The sequence below is a fragment of the Polypterus senegalus genome, chromosome 17 (assembly GCF_016835505.1).
Source record: "Polypterus senegalus isolate Bchr_013 chromosome 17, ASM1683550v1, whole genome shotgun sequence".
Lineage (NCBI taxonomy): Eukaryota > Metazoa > Chordata > Cladistia > Polypteriformes > Polypteridae > Polypterus > Polypterus senegalus.
Window position 1 is genome coordinate 71,952,226 of NC_053170.1, and position 18,206 is coordinate 71,970,431.

An 18,206-nucleotide genomic window follows, 5' to 3' on the forward strand; every position below is an offset into this window, starting at 1 on the left:
ATTTAATAGAGAGAAAGAAACAAAATTCAGTCATGGGCAGTTTTACATTGCATTGTCACGATGAAAATCCAAACACAGAATCAAAATTAAATGTGATATTAGCATTTAGCAAAGTGGGGACTCTGTTACCAGTATAAAACACAACACACATCTGGTGGCTCAGCAAAATGTCTCCATGAGAAAAGTAATGAGTCCAGTTTTTTTTTTAATTAAGATCTTTGTTTAAATAACAAATGGCAATAACAAACATGCAGAATGAGTGGAGGAAAACACTTCCAGAGAGGAAATAAATGACATCCCTCTTGATTCAATGTCATGAATTTTGCAGGAAGCAAATTACATTTATTTTGTAAATTTTTGTGCAAGGTGAAAACACTTGAGAAACACAGCAAATTTAAATTTGCGCAAATGATTTTGCTCTTCAGTTTCCACTAGGATGAAGGTTCAGTCACCATAACTGACTCAGCATGTGACCAACAGGGACTAATTCCAAGAGTTGAAATTCTATATGTTGTCTTGAATAAAAATTGGCAACCAGGTAAAAGTGCAAATATATTTCAACTGTCCAAATAACATTAATATAAATCTGTGCTAATCAAAGCCAAGACCATGATGGCATCAGAAAGGAAACTCAGTCTAGAAAAGCAAGATCCCCAACAGCAAACCTTTGATAGTATGGTTTGAAATGATGGGCGTCATATCTGTATTTACAACTCAAAATAGAAAAAGCGAAATCCCAATCTTAGCTCTAAGGAACAGAAAGCTCTGGACAGGTGGCTCCATTTGGCACTGTTGGTGCCCAGAGATGGGGTTCACATATGTGATTTTGTTTTACAAAATGAGAAGGCAAGGGAAAATGCAAATGAGAAGCTAAATGAGAAGCAGCGACAGACGCGGCAGCAGGATAATAAAGACTTGGAGAAACGCATATGTATTCGCTTTGAGGCAATCTTTAAAGATATGCTGGATAAAATTGATGAGCACATTCAGGAAACCTTGTCTAAACTGAGCACACTTGCTGATCAACTGGAGGATGTCAAGGAGACATTAACGACTCGGATTGAAACAGCCGAAAATCTAGCTGCCAGTGCTAAAAAAAAAGCAACAACTGCGACTCCGAATGCAAAAAACTCGGAGACAGACTTGCTGCTTTGGAAGATGGAAGCAGAAGGAATATTAGAATCGAAGGTCTACCTGAGAATCGAGAAAGTCCAAAACTAGTGAAATTCACAGCTGAACTATTTTCTAAAATAGTTCGAGAGGACTTTAAAGCAGATTCTGAGATAGCAGCGGCTTATCGCGTAAGCGGATCAAATACCGTTAGACCTAGATGTTTTATTATTCGCTTTGAGAGATTACTATTTAAGCTAGAGGTGATGGCACTCCTCAGACACAAGCAAGAGAATATATATGAAAATAACCACATTCGTTTCTTCCCTGATTTCTCTCCAGCAACAGGTACTAAACGTGCAGCCTTTTACCACATTAAACAGCGGTTGCAGCAAGCCAATATCAAATACAGCCTCTTGTATCCTGCCAAACTGAAAGTGGAATTGCACGGTCAATTCTGTGTCTTCGCCAGCAAGGAAGAAGCAGAAAAGGAATTAAGAAACCTGATCCCGACACTATTCTGAAACACAATAGTGAGTCATGACATGGCAAGGATAAATAACCTACTGTCTGATCTATTTGTTAAGATACGTGTTTTTATAATTATATACCCTCTTTATTACTCAGACACTATCTGTTTATGTTTTAATTATATACGTTTTGCTTAATTTTTTTTTTTTTATCTTATTTATTTATTTTTCACAACCCTAAAGGAGACTGTTTAACATTATACCCTTGGTTTATTGTTATTGTTATTATTGCATTAAGACTTAATATGCTTATTCTGGACCACTTTCTAACACCATTACCCGGGTTTATTATCTTAATACATTAAGATTGCTGAAGATTATATACATTTTAAGTTCATAGTTTGTTAATGATTATATTTTAGGCATATAGTATTTAGACTATATTGGCAATAGATATCTCTATTTTTTAATCCTAAAACACCGCTGCGTGAGGGCTTGTTTTGTTTTGGGATGTGCTCTGTCTCTGGGTATGTCAGAGGAGTGGGACTGCGTGAATTGGGTTCCAGCCTGACATGGGGAGGCAAAATGGGAGGGTGGGGGGTTAAGGCAGGAGAGAAAGAGAGCAGGATATATCTATATCTAATCTATCCTTTTAATCTTTATAATTATATAAACTACCAATGTAACAATAGGCTGCATGGCAATAACGCTTGGGGAAATAGGAAATTAAGATTAAAGCTGTCTCACTTCCAGTTAAGACTATAAAATTAAATCAAAAATTCAAAATCAATGTCTCCATGATGGGACAGTTAACTTTGTGAGCTGGAATATTAAAGAGAAAGAAATGTTTTACAAAATTATATAGGACTGTGACTCTGAAAATTAGTAGGGGCCAGAGTTTTATTTTTCACTCCAGTATACTACACCAGGCATAATGAAGTGAAATGTGTATGTGTGAATAAATATATAATCCTACCTCTTCTGAGTCAGAATGCTAAAGCTCTCTGAAGTTACTTTGCATTTTTTTTCCCAAATAACAACCCAACTATCTTAGAAGTGCTTGTGATTTCAGCATACAGCAGCTGCGGGTGACTAAACATTAAAACCTTGAAAAAAATACTTCTCTCATATCTTCATACCTGAAAATCAGCACTGCCCTCCTCTCCATGGAATTTGCCAGGTGGGCCCTACATAGTAATGAAAAGAAAAGAAGAAAAAAGTAAACCCGCTGTTATTATACAAGATGAAAGGATTATTCTGTTAATAAAAGCAAAAGTCATGGACATACAGGTTTTCCTGGTGGGCCTGGAATTCCTGGTGGTCCAGCGGGTCCCATCATTCCCTGAAACAGAAAAAGAAAAAAAAATTAGCATATCAAGGACAGATTGTCAATATGGGAATGAAATTGGGAATTGCACTGTGTTATTCAAAGCAAATTAACAAAAACATCTCTGAGGATTACATGTCTGTAGTACTAGGGTGTTGTACCGTGTTAGCCATTATGAATGTAGTGAAAAGTCAAGCAAAATGACAACTTTTATTGGCTAACTAAAAAGATTACAATATGCAAGCTTTCGAGGCAACTCAGGCCCCTTCTTCAGGCAAGATGTAATCATTTTGAGCATCTTTCTTGACTTTTCTCTGAGGATTACATTAATTCATCTTATGAGTATATAACTTGCCCTCAACTTAATATGTCCAAGAGTTAACTGAGGCAAAGCAAATCTATGCATTGGCGAATATAGGCAGGAGAAGCCATTAAACTTAGATGTTGAATTATGGAACTGTAAATTTCACTCCTGGAAAATGCATAAAGACTGTAAAATGTTGTTATGACAAGTATGTTTTTTACATTTACTCATTCATTTATTCATTACATTTCTGACCATGTTTAGACCAAAACCGGGTCATGTTGATCTGGGTCCTACCTCAGAATCATTGAGCAAAAGGTAAGTCTTCATGAAGATTCAATCACTCAGTTTAGTGTTACCAGTTATTGTAGCCAGCATGTATTGCAGATATACGTGGAAACCAAAGTACCCAAAGAAAACCTATGCATACACAACAAGAACATCACTGGGATTTAAAACCAGGACTTTGAAGCTCCTATCAGTTGAACCACCATACCATCTAAGTAAATATTCAGTAAAGCCTAATAATAAAAACCAAAGATTTGTTAAGACAAGTTCCATCACTCTTTCCATAGCAGACACAGGGACTGTCAACTGTGTCTGTTGGATTTTGTTCTAATCAAGTTCTTAATCAGAAGCTGGTTTTATATTTTCTTGAAATTCCTGATTCATTTTGGTTTGGTTGGACCACATTTGGCTTTCTGAGTTTCCTTTTCAGCTTTATGATGTACTGAAAATATCTTTTATTTCTGATCAGTAGACAAAGATGTGTTGGCTACGATTGCTCCTTCTAAACAATATATAGTTGATTGATCTTAAAAAGAATATCCTTTTACTGTGTTCTAGTATTTGTTAAACAATCAAGCAGATGTACAGCACCTAAGTGTATTATTAAGGATAATATTTGCAATTGACAAAAAAGAACACAGCATGCGCATACCAACAGAACATAAGAATGCATACAGCAGGCAGCCTGCTATCTCATCCCCCACTGACACAAATGAAGTTCTCCCAGCTCAAGTCTGTTCATCTGGGAGTGAGGTGCCTGGAATTGTATATCGTAAATAATATATCGTTATCTGGAATACATGCATTTCATGTGTGTTCTGTGTCTACAACGATCTATGTAAATGTAGGATGACAGGAAATGCAAGAAATGTTGAACACATAACTAAAACAGAAACATTTTTCATATAATGACACAATGCTGATGTGAAGTGTATAATGTATGCCTGAAGTCTGAAGTCCAAATATCCAATGAACACTTTCACAAAAGGTATAACAAGTGTGCCTTTATCCACGAATATAACTGAAGAAAAAGAAATTATTCAATTTACATGTTGCTGTCAATATGTAAAAACTGAAACAAAAATATCACCTACATGGCTGGTGCAGAGGTCAGAATGGCTGCTTCTAAATCAAGATATTGCTTCCCTGCATTTTCCCTTTTGAGTAGTGAGCTGCTGTTATTATTACTGTTATATAATTAAAACGTATGTTTGCTATGTAACACCTGGTGTACATTTTTGCTACTTGTAAAAAATATCACTGAAGGGATATAAGGAGGCACACAAATGCTGGTGAATCATGTCTTCTTGGTATCTTGTTGTTGAATTTCAGTTTTATTCTTGAATAAAAGCACACTTGTTTCTTTATACCTTTGCAAAAGTGTTCATTTTATATTCTAGTAACCACTTGAATGACAACAAATCTGTCTCTGCCTGTCTCACACATGCACACACACATCCATGCATGAAAATGTCACTGAAAATGTTATGTCAATGAACATTGTTTTTTTTTTTTGATCTTATCCAATTTCTGTGTTATGCTGCATGGTACTGGGAATACAGACAGACTTCTTTATGAGCGCATACGCCATCAGCATGGCACTGCCAGAACTAAATACTAGCGTGGAGGATTGCATGTGTACTGAATTGACTTGAGCTGCAGGTGGAAGTCCCAGTCCCACTTTATGGTGCCAAGCTGAGTTGTGTTGCAGTGCAGCAGTCTATTAGCCAGCAAAAGTGATGGAAAGAAGTTGGCTGTTGTTACGGTTCTGCTTTTGTTCAGAAATGGCTTTATGACCACAGTCTCGGAAAGTCTTTCTCCCATGGGATGACTGGGATCTTTTCCGAAATAAGGAGTAGCATTGCACATGCAATGTCATTTTTCACACGTTCTGCACAGGTGTCTTTGTTGTCAAAGCACAAATGCCACATGATAGTCTGATGGCGGTCACTATATCTTTGATTGCCGGTACAACAAATAGTTCTGAGTAGGCATCAATCACAGCACCAACTGTGGTAATCACTGCTCTTGTGAAAAGAATGGAAATAAACGCAATCAACTCAGAGAGGGAGAAGCAAGTTTGTTGTACCACATGAACGTGACTTAAGATAAGAAAACTGAATAAAAAACAAAAAAACAGTAACTTTTACAAGTAGCAAAGATTTACACCAGGTGTTACAGACTCAAAGCAAATATATGTTATTATGATATAATAGTAATAATAAAAGCAGTTCACTATCCTAAACAGAAATTGCTGGGTAGACATGAGATTGAACCTGCTACTTCTTGATTTAGAAGCAGCTGTTCTTACCTCAACACCAGCCATGCAACCGATATTTGGGTTTTGGTTTTTACATATTGACAGAAACATGTAAATTGAATAATTTCTTTTTCTTCGGTTATATTCGTGAATGTCCTGCGGTGGGTTGGCACCCTGCCTGGGACTGGTTCCTGCCTTGTACCCTGTGTTGGCTGGGATTGGCTCCAGCAGACCCCCGCAACCCTGTGTTGGGATTCAGCGGGTTGGAAAATGGATGGATGGATATATTTGTGAATAAAGTCTCACTTGTTTTTGTTATACATTTTGTGAAAGTGTTTATTTGATATTTGGACTACAGGCTTCACACATTACACATTTCCCATCAGCATGTTGTCATTACATGAAAAAAGCTTCTGTTTTAGCTATATGGTCAACATTTCTTGCCTTGCATTTTCTGTCATCCTGCATTTACACAGATTGTTGTAAACAAGGAACAAACATGAAATTGATGTATTCTAAATAACAATATATTATTTACCCAATACAACTCAAGGCACCTCACTCCGAAATAAACAGACTTGAGCTGGGAGAACAGTTGCATCGATGGGTGCTGGGATAGCAGGCTGCTTGCTGCCTGTGCTGATTGACACCTTTGCAAAACAAAAGATTGTGATGAAGAGTCTCAAAGGAATTTAAGGTGGCCAGGCATTACAACTTTTTTTGTAGGCTTCAGGGATTCTAGTGTTAAAGCATATAAAATAACAGAGTCCTGTTCTTTTCTAAGATTAAACACATAGTGATGAGCCCTGAAACTCATTATAAATCTTTATAATACTGACATTTTGAAAAATAAAGAGGAAGGCAAGAAATAAAAAAACATCAAAACCTGGATAGGGCATATTTTTAACATGTTATTAGGCGAAGGCAAGGTATGCAGTAATGCAAGATCACTCAAATAAGTTATTAAACACTGCTTTGCATTTTTTTTATTAGACCACAGTACCGCTGCATGCTGGACCCAAAGTGGGTTCTTCTGTGCCCTTAATGCAGTGCAAAAGAAGCTATGAAGAAAGTTGACTGGACCTAAACCATAAATTAAACAGCTAATGTCGAGTGTAAAAGCTGTGTTCACCTGCTGTTTGATTGGGTTCAGAGTTAATGATGTCCTTGCCGTACTCACTGACATCTTTGTGTGCACTATAGTAGGGAGGACACATAGACCATTTTAACTAGTTGATGACCACAGAAGAACTAAGTGTTACACAAAGTGAAAGAGAATAAAGGTATAACAGAAAACAGCCTTTATGATGAGAATTTTCATTTCATACTTTTAAATGCTCACAGCCTGTTTTTGGGAGGAAACTAAATATTCTACACAGATTACAAGTTATATTATCAGTTGAAGTCATTATGTCTGATATTGAAACTTGTGAGAGTGAAATTTACCTTTTGGTAGCCAATTAATCAATTATCTCTCAGATTTTCTGAAATTTAACAGAATAAACATTTTAAAAAAAGAAAACTGTTGCTCCTGGATGTCTATAAAACCACAAAACAGCTCATGATACTCTATACTCAATGAATGTTTCAGAGCACTCTGATGTTTATTAATGAGAGTCCACAACATCAGAGCTGCAGGATTAGTTAAGCACTGGTCATATGGATGTCGAGGGTAGAAAGCAAATAAGAGAAAATGTTAACTGTTATGTTTTGGTTATCATTTCATTATTTTAGATTTGCTTTCTAGTATTCAAGAAGCTCTAAGGATCTCAGGAATTCCAAACAGATTGATAACAAGCCCTCAGAAAGTTAGCAAGAGATAAAGTATTAAGTACTCTGATGGAGGGAGATGCCAAGCATATTGTTTACATTGTGTCCTGAGCAGAGAGTCCTGTAGATTATCCTCAATCTATGCCTATTGGCTAACAAAGTGCAGCACCTATAAACTTTCTAATTCCTTTATTTTTTTTATATCAGAATTGCTTTCTGTAGTATCTGACCTACATATCATCCAATTAACAGTGCCTCTGAAAGAAATTAATTTCTTGGGGGTATAAATGAACTGAACAGTAAACCTGTAACAGGTGAAGTGTTACTTTGTTTTTTTTTAATTGTTTGAGAAAAATATAATTAAAAACAACAGAACTTTAAAAATAAAAATAAATTAAAAAACAATGAAGACTCACTAATGTGCTTGTCTTGTGGTCTTGTATGTATATTATCATCTAGTTGACACCTGGAACAGGCCAACTCTATTTAATTTCAAAGATAAAGAATGGTGGCAGTCACCTCTAGTTTGCCTTCTGGTGGTCGTTCCGAGTGTCAACTGGATGATAACATGCATACAAGTCCGCAAGATCACCCCCCACCCTACACAGAAGGGGGTGGGCTAGGGTTGATTTCACCCTACAGTATTTTTAGTTGACCAATGAGAAACATGTGTACGAAGTTTCATGAAAAGTGATGCTGGAACATAAATACATACACACACACACACATACATACATTGACTTTTATATATATAGATTCAACTTTTCTTACCTTGATCCCTTGAACACCAATTTTGCCAGGTAATCCTATTGGACCAGGAGGACCCTTAGACATGAAAAAGAAAGTGCAATATATTGAAACACATTTTTTGAACCCAGTGTTCTGAAACAAAAACAGCTAAAATCAATAATAAAAATGCAAATATTAGTATGCACATTTTCTTGGTTATATTTGACTTTGACAAATTAAATCATTGCTAAAGGAGCTAAAGAATTAATCGTTAATAGTTTTTTATGGAAAAAATGGAATTTAAATTATTTATTTCTCTCTTAAACGCTGTAGCTTAAAATCCCTGTCATTTGGTCACAAGCTAGTTCATATTCAGTGCTCTGAAATCTTCACAAGAGTGGGTCTTTTGATTCTAAAAAAGATCAGAGTAAACAGGAAATATAATTTATGTATAATTACTAAAACAAAATGTAAACAACATGATACCTAGAAAATGAATCATTTTCACGTGTCACTTATTAGATACTCTGCAGAGCAGAAAATTAAGTGTGATGTTGAATGTTGCACACCATTAGAAAAAGCAGACATTCAAGACAGCAACATTTACAGGAAAGTACTTTCATTTGTTTATGAACAATCAGAATAAAAACACAGTATATTAATGCAAGAATATTTCAGAACAGAAAAGAAGTCTTGACTGAATCTTAAGGTGCTTAATTTAATGAAAATTATGTGAATAATATGTTTTGTCTAATTAGTCTTACTGCTCAATATATACTTGTTTCAAGGCGCAGAGTCCTCATATACTCCTGTATTAACAAGTGTCTTGTATCTGGATATAATTTAGCCAGATTACATTTACACATGGAATTAAAATGATCTGATGCTCACCTTCTGTTTCCAAATTTAAAATAACCTTCTGTTTATGTGGGTGTGGGTTATAGACAGAAGAAGCATCTGCGTTTACACCTTCAATTAAATGCGGTTGCTATTTAAGTGCATTTATACTTGGCTTTAATGTCGTAATATTTGTCTGGGACAAGAATACAAGTCTGTTCTAACAGTAATTTTTTAGAACTGTGATGACTGATTGACTTGCCAGAGTAAGGGCATTTTATATATTATATTATATTATATTATATTATATTATATTATATTATATTATATTATATTATATTATATTATATAAAACAGTTTAAAAACACATCAGATCTCAATGGGAAAAAAAATCCAGTTGGATATATATACTGATATGGACGGGGTAATGTGTTAGGAACAAAACGATGTGGTGCAAGTGTGGCCAAATAGGGCCCTGCAAATGTCCATACGCCCCCTGGCGGGGGCCACGGGCACAACAGGGTTGAGCTTCTCTGCTCATAACCTGTGGCCCCTCTGCAAGCCAAGGGAGAAACATTCGTAAAAATACACTCTCCCCCGGTCCTCCCATACTCCGGGAGTCCGCCACAATACAGTATATATGGATACAGTACATTTAGTTTAAAAAACACTGCTAATGTGCTGAATGAAATCAGCTACTAAGGAAATTTCTCAACAAATGTACATCGCTGGTTTTTCAGTGTTGGTTGTTTTCTTTCAGCATTTAAGCCAGAAAGACTATGAGATCTTCACTTTGTAAGTGTAAAGATATTTTATATTTCTTTAAGTCTAATAATTAAATAACAGAAATGATCATGAAAATGTAGTTATAATTATGCTTGCACATACAGTGGTGTGAAAAACTATTTGCCCCCTTCCTGATTTCTTATTCTTTTGCATGTTTGTCACACAAAATGTTTCTGATCATCAAACACATTTAACCATTAGTCAAATATAACACAAGTAAACACAAAATGCAGTTTTTAAATGATGGTTTTATTATTTAGGGAAAAATATCCAAACCTACATGGGCCCTGTGTGAAAAGTAATTGCCCCCTTGTTAAAAAATAACCTAACTGTGGTGTATCACACCTGAGTTTAATTTCCGTAGCCACCCCCAGGCCTGATTACTGCCACACCTGTTTCAATCAAGAAATCACTTAAACAGGAGCTGCCTGACACAGAGAAGTAGACCAAAAGCACCTCAAAAGCTAGACATCATGCCAAGATCCAAAGAAATTCAGGAACAAATGAGAACAGAAGTAATTGAGATCTGTCAGTCTGGTAAAGGTTATAAAGCCATTTCTAAAGCTTTGGGACTCCAGCGAACCACAGTGAGAGCCATTATCCACAAATGGCAAAAACATGGAACAGTAGTGAACCTTCCCAGGAGTGGCCCGCCGACCAAAATTACCCCAAGAGTGCAGAGACGACTCATCCGAGAGGTCACAAAAGACCCCAGGACAACGTCTAAAGAACTGCAGGCCTCACTTGCCTCAATTAAGGTCAGTGTTCATGACTCCACCATAAGAAAGAGATTGGGCAAAAACGGCCTGCATGGCAGATTTCCAAGACACAAACCACTGTTAAGCAAAAAGAACATTAGGGCTCGTCTCAATTTTGCTAAGAAACATCTCAATGATTGCCAAGACTTTTGGGAAAATACCTTGTGGACTGATGAGACAAAAGTTGAACTTTTTGGAAGGCAAATGTCCCGTTACATCTGGCGTAAAAGGAACACAGCATTTCAGAAAAGAACATCATACCAACAGTAAAATATGGTGGTGGTAGTGTGATGGTCTGGGGTTGTTTTGCTGCTTCAGGACCTGGAAGGCTTGCTGTGATAGATGGAACCATGAATTCTACTGTCTACCAAAAAATCCTGAAGGAGAATGTCCAGCCATCTGTTCGTCAACTCCAGCTGAAGCGATTTTGGGTGCTGCAACAGGACAATAACCCAAAACACACCAGCAAATCCACCTCTGAATGGCTGAAGAAAAACAAAATGAAGACTTTGGAGTGGCCTAGTCAAAGTCCTGACCTGAATCCAATTAAGATGCTATGGCATGACCTTAAAAAGGTGGTTCATGCTAGAAAACCCTCAAATAAAGCTGAATTACAACAATTCTGCAAAGATGAGTGGGCCAAAATTCCTCCAGAGCGCCGTAAAAGACTCACTGCAAGTTATCACAAACGCTTGATTGCAGTTATTGCTGCTAAGGGTGGCCCAACCAGTTATTAGGTTCAGGGGCAATTACTTTTCACACAGGGCCATGTAGGTTTGGATTTTTTCTCCTAAATAATAAAAACCATCATTTAAAAACTGCATTTTGTGTTTACTTGTGTTATATTTGACTAATGGTTAAATGTGTTTGATGATCAGAAACATTTTGTGTGACAAACATTTAAAAGAATAAGAAATCAGGAAGGGGGCAAATAGTTTTTCACACCACTGTATCCATTTTCTAAACCTGCCTGTCCAAAGCAGGGTCACAGTGAAGATGGGGCTTATACCAGCAAGCATCAGATGCAAAGCAGGAATGACCCACCAGACAGAGTACCAGCCTATTGCAGATTGAACACACACACACACACACACATACTGCAAATATAACACTGACAATTCAGTTAACCTTTTCCATGGGAGGAAACCAGTGTGCACACAGTATGTAACCTCCACACAAGGAGCACCCAGGACACAGACCCCAGTTTACTTATTGTGAGGTAGCAGCACAACAACTGCACCATGATGTATTATGATTCTAAAGGTGATAATTATTTTTTTATTGTCACAATAATTTTATTTTCAGCTTATTACATTGATACACTGTACTGTATTCATTTATTTTTTTCTCAATCTCCTCTCTTGCTTAATGAATCTTAGCCTGAATAGGTCTATTAGTTTTTTACATTTAAGATGTCTCACTTAAAGGTTTTCCAATGTTGTATCGGTCCTGGTGTCTACATAAACACAGGGAACTCCAGTTTCTGTATTACATTTTGCCTAAAGAAGGGGCCTGAGTTGCCTCGAAAGCTTGCATATTGTAATCTTTTTAGTCAGCCAATAAAAGGTGTCATTTTGCTTGACTTCAAACTACATTAAGTCCTGTAAAGTAATTCTTGAAGAATGCAAACATTATGATAAATCCTTTACACCTCTTTGCAGTCTCATTATTCTGGTTATAGTGCTGTAGGAGGCCAAAATCTAATGTGGGCAATGACAGCTTCTACATATTCTTTGACTCTGTGATGGCCAGTGCAATTTTCTACTCTGTGGTGTGCTGGGCTGCTAACATCACTTCAAGAGATGCCCACCAAATCAACAAGGTAATCAAAAAGGCAGTCTCAGTTATTGGACACACTCTGGACCCCCTGGAGGTAGTAACAGAGGAGAGAATGTAAAGAAAACTGAGTGTCATTATGAACAATGCTGCACATCCTCTCTCTGGCACACTGAGTAATTTCAGCCAATGATTTATTCAGCAAAAGTGTGTCAGGAAATGCTACTAGGGCTTCTTTATAGCAACAGCAATATGCCTACATCATGCCTCACTGTGACTGTAACTTCTCTTTTTCATGCTTAAACATGTCAGAAGTTTTCCATTGTTGTTTGTTATAAAAATATTTTATTTTCTGAGCTTCTATACAACAGCATATTTCCACATGGGATAAATAAAGTGCTATCTATATCTATCTACATTGATAGACTGATTGATTGACTGACTATTCAAAAAAATGTAATAATCTCTGTATGTTACTTAACCTTCTCGTTATACTCTAGAAAGAACAGATCATGCTCACATTCATGTTCCATAAAATTAAGATAAAAGAGATATGTAGAAATGCAATACTTACTGGAAGTCCTGGTAAACTGGGTCCCTAGGAAAACAAAGCATACATACAAAGGCATTTAACTTTTTATTTCTTTTACATCCTCTTTTATATTTGATTGCTTTAAATCTCTTAAAGTATACCACTTTTTTAATTGTTACAATTTTTTTACCTTACTTGACTAGCATGAAAAGCTAGTGCTCATAATTTACGTATGGAAATCTAGTGCAAATATCTGTGTGGCAATTTAATTAATGGTCAAAAGTTCAGAATATATTAATTCATTAATACAGAAAAGTGAAATACTTACAGCAAGACCAGGCTTTCCCACAGGACCAGGTTGTCCCTAGGAGACAAAAATATAATTTATATCTATTCATCCACCCTTCCATCAATTTTCAGAACTACTAAATTCCATTAAATAGTTCAGGGGAGCCAGGTTCAGTGCAAGGCAAGAATCCACCCCGGACAGGACACCAGTCTATCGCTTGGCACAGTCATACACTCATACTCATTCTGAACAGGCAGTTTAGAGTCAGGTGTCTTGAGAGATATTCCAAAAGGACAACAGGATAACATGTAGACCTCATACAATGACCAGGGGCCTCGTTTATAAAGCTTGTGTATGAATAAAAAGAGGTTCAAGATGTGCGTATCCAACTTGCCATGCAAATGCCAGAATGAACACTTGATGGGAGAACATGTGTACATTTCTGGCAATTCTGACCTATGTGTAAATAACATTTTGGAGACCATGGAAAATGATGAGACCCTTGATCAAGCAGGGAAGTGCTGCTAAACCAGCTCTATGACAATTTGCATGTATAATATAATCAATATTACTGAACCATTATTATAATATGCATTGATGTGACAAACATATTACACATAAAAAGTGATTAAGATGATGTACAGACTGTATTTTAGTTCCCTTTTAACAGGGCCAATGCTGCGTATTTGCACTAAAGAACTTTTATTTAGTTTTTTTGTCAGTTTATATCACCCTGCCTATTGTCACTTCTCCAGGAATTTCTCTACCAATCTTCATTCCATCATGCTCAAAATGCTAAAAGCCATTAACCGACTGGCAAAATGCTGCATCCAGTTTTTGTATGGTATGGGTGGAAATAAATAATGCGTAGCATATTTTTACCAAAATAAAAAGGCAATATGCAGTAGTGTTTGGTTCTCCTAACATAATTAGAGTAATTTACTGCATTCATCTTCTTATATAATCAGCTACTGTGACTGTCCATTTGTCTGTCCAGGAATTTAAATCACCTGTAGCTCGCAAACCGTTTGACCTATTGACCTGTAATTTTGTACACATATACTATGTGACGTCTACTATCCGCTTTCGGGGTGATGATTGACCTCGAAGGTTATTCCTCTTTTTATTTTTATTTTATTTTATTGTAGCAGGGCGGCTGTGTGGCGCATGCATACAGGCGCCATTCTCATTCCTACCACCTTTGCCGTCACTTTCCCTACCTCTTCAATCTTAAATTATTCTTATGTCTTCAATCTGCCTCAAGTGCCAGCTGAAGTGAAAAATTAAGGAAAACGTACTAAGTAATTGCAACACAAACACTGACTTAATCAGTTTTAACGCGAAAAGATGCCGACGAAAGAAGAGAAGAAGTGGGCTGCTAGGGTGGAGAAAAGAAGAGCTGCTCAGGAAGCAGCATGCGCATCAACCTCAGAGAAAATGAATGCTAAACATACAGAGAAAGAGGATGAAAACTAGAAATGCTCACATCAAGTGTATTCACTGCAAAGTCCCGCGCAGTGTACCATTACTGGTACTGCAATAAAAGTCTAGCGAGAATGAAGTTGCTCTTGCTCCCCATGAGCAGTGACATTCCCAAAAATGCACAAGTCAATGGTGATGCCAAGATGTGTCTGACAAATATTTTGGGCTCAGTCTCCTTGGTCAACCCATGATTCATTTATTTTGAGATAAATAGCTTTGGCAAACTTCATGGTACTGTATGTGGTGAACTGAAAGGTAATTGGATGAGTCCTCACCTGGCCTGTACTATTTACTGCAACAGCAATGATGTCATTACATGTGCCAGGTGATAGTGGGTACTTGCTAAGGTGTTGGTGCTTTATTCCTTTCCCGGTCCCCCAGAACACAGCAGAGGCACCATAATATATTGCACCATCTTGCACCCTCATTTATCAAGCACAACCAGATATTCTTGAATACTGGCATCGGGGTCTTGATGGGTCAGAAGGGAGCTGCTCTACCAGCCAATGAAGTTTTGACGCATCCTGATTACATATGTATGAGGCTGATTAGCATGCTAAATATGTGGATGTTTCAAGATGGCATACAAGGTGCATTAGAATATGCACATTTACAAGGTGACTGTGATTTATAAACGGTAAATTATGTAGAAATGTTTGTACGGCATGTTTTATAAATCTGATATATATTTTTTGCCATATACATTTTTCTTTTTTTGGTGTGTGCATATTTTCATACTAGAATCAATGCAAAGTTAAAGCAGCATCACTAGCTACTACACTATATTGCTATTGGAGATGTCAAATAATATTTATAAAACAGGTATGTGAGTGAATTAGGATAACAAATTAAATGAGACTGAATCAGGATAATAAATTACATGAATACCATGTAGAAATATTAATGTGCAGATTGTACACAGAAATTTTACATTCTACCGAAACATTAGAAGATTATGTAATCCTGAATGATGAATAGGAATGGGCCTACAAGATCATTCTTGATCTTACTCAGATTATAGATAATTATTTTTAGGATCAATGCAGTCACATACAGTAATTTTCTTGTATAGGAAAATCCGTTAAACTAGAAGCTGTATAATTGGCACAGGTAATAAAGTACTAAAAACGATATATTTTTAATATGAGAGAGGCTTGTTGAAATCTGTGATCATTTTAATGAGTTTCAGCCAACATACATAATTCTAGAAGGAAAGTAAACTAAAACAAAGCTGCTGTCATAGTTCTTATGATTTTCTTTATCATGAACAAAATTACCCAGCAATATTCAAAAGTTCCTCTCATTTAGCATTAAGAGGCTGGAGCCAATGCTGTCAAGAAAGAGTTAAAGGAAGGACATAATGGAAAAATGGAGCACAACTCCACTACAGGGTTCCAACCTCCTAAACAATGTATTTTCTTTTAAAGTCAGAATAAATTAGGATCTCAACTAAATGAGATTTAACAGCCAGTAACAAGACCGAAGCTTTAATTGTAAACCCAGTGTGTTCTCTGGGAAAATGGGAAGACAATTGAACATTTCAGACAGCAAGGACTGTTCAGGAAACATTTCATACAGTTGCAATGTCACCTAAAACAAATCACATTCTTTATAGTTAACGCCAAAAGAATGTAAAGCATATATTAATAATGAAGTATTTATTAAGAGTAAATTTTGTTTTTCAAATTTTTACATAAAAGCAAGAATATTGTGAAAAAGGTTTTAAAATCTTGACAAAAGAAGTCTCAGTTGAAAAAAATACAGCTAAGCAAAAATTCAATGTCAGCATGTTAAGATTGTGCTTAAAAGGAAACCTTCAAGACATTATCATTGTTACCTGGACATTATTAAAATGAAGAAGTCATACTGCACAGCTATACAGCAAAGCAGCTAGGACCAGAGCAATGCTGCATGAAAGATTTATTTTATGTGTAAATCCAAAATCTAACCAAAAAATTGAAAACAAAAGAAAATAAATTATATAATGCTCCATCCTCAGCGATGTTACTGCGTTTCAAAACAGTTTTATATGTCAATGCAGTTTCGCATTTAGTTGCTTCCAAAGTTACTGTTTTCTTTCCCAATAAAGTTCAAAAGTCATTCAGATAGGATTCTGCCTCTTTTTTCACACAAGTTACAGGCATTCAACAATCTTTCACTTGTAAATTGATTAATATATAATACTTTTACTAATACATTTCCACAAAATATAATTTTAAATGAATATGCCATCCTAGGATGAGGTATAAGCTCCCATTCACAAGGTCATTAAGCAATACCAACTGATAAAAAAAGTGTTTAATCTCATTCATTCCTCAGTCAAATATTCTTTTCTTGTCTCCCACTCTGACAGCTCACTTGCAGATTAAAACTGATCCTGGGGGCAATTACGATACCTTTGGTCCTGGATTTCCGGGTCGGCCCCTGTCTCCCTTGACACCGATCACACCCTTAGGAAAAGAATCAGAGAAGAGTTAGAAGAGAGGAAAGTGTAGTAGAAGAACTGAGAAACAAAAGGATAAGCTCAAAATCTTCTAAGCACAAGACACACAAAAATAAACTAAATAAACTGAAAATAGAAATCATGGTAGAGCCGAGAACTCTCCACATCAGAAAACTTTTTAAAATTGAATATCAAATAACAAAGATGAAAGCTGCTCATATAAACCTTTGATAACATAAAGAACACTTGAGCTCAGTAAACTTAGCAGCAGGGGATCTCTAAGGTGTTAGGTTTTCATTCAAGTTAATTCCAGTTTATCATTCGTTAAACCTGCTGTTACTTCCCAGTTGATTGTCTAGAAAGTCTTTTTCAGTTTTAATAAGAATCGTGTTATTGGTTATTCATTCATTCTTTTTCCAAATTTGCTAATGCCTAATTATCAAATCCTAGCAACATCTGACACAAAGAACACCTGCTGACCAAAGAACTCACAAATACACACACGCACATATAATTCAAAGGTGACAGTTAAACACATATGTCTGTCAGATAGGCTGGGGAAAACTGGAGTATGCAGAGAAAACATTGATCCGGCATTGACCAATCTGAAGATTAAACATATGGTAAGCCTCTGCAGATGAGAGGCAGAATGCAAATCACTTGTTGTCATGTAACTTTAGTTTGTTGTATTTGGTTTTATTTCAGTTTATCTGTGAGGATTCATTACACGTAAGTACACTTTACTGATTTTGCTTTTAAGGTTTTACTGTGTTACTTTGAAGCTTTGTGCCTATTTATTCTTGCAGTCGATGATACTGAAGTAGTTGCAGTCTTTTCTCTCTTTTTAATCTTACTATTTAGGGAATAAACTCCATAACAAAATGTGAATCACAAAAATAATAAATGATGAGAATATTGTAGATTAAAAACAAAAAATACATGACAAAATATATAAAGCAAAATTTTACAGAATATCATCTACAACATTTATCATTACAACTTTCTTATAAAAAAAAGAAAAAACAATATACCCTGGAGTCTTTCT

General features: G+C 36.2%; 1 protein-coding gene across 1 annotated transcript in view; it reads right to left on the bottom strand.

Moving 5' to 3' along the window:
- The window catches only part of col9a2 (procollagen, type IX, alpha 2), a 119,341-nt gene that overhangs the window by 72,685 nt on the left and 28,450 nt on the right, over positions 1-18,206 (bottom strand). The window contains exons 5-10 of the mRNA XM_039740290.1: positions 17,115-17,168; positions 13,276-13,311; positions 12,990-13,013; positions 8,301-8,354; positions 2,869-2,922; positions 2,720-2,767 (exon numbers count right to left, since the gene is read on the bottom strand). Coding sequence (XP_039596224.1) covers positions 2,720-2,767; positions 2,869-2,922; positions 8,301-8,354; positions 12,990-13,013; positions 13,276-13,311; positions 17,115-17,168 — 270 coding nt within the window. The remainder of the gene's footprint in view (positions 1-2,719; positions 2,768-2,868; positions 2,923-8,300; positions 8,355-12,989; positions 13,014-13,275; positions 13,312-17,114; positions 17,169-18,206) is intronic.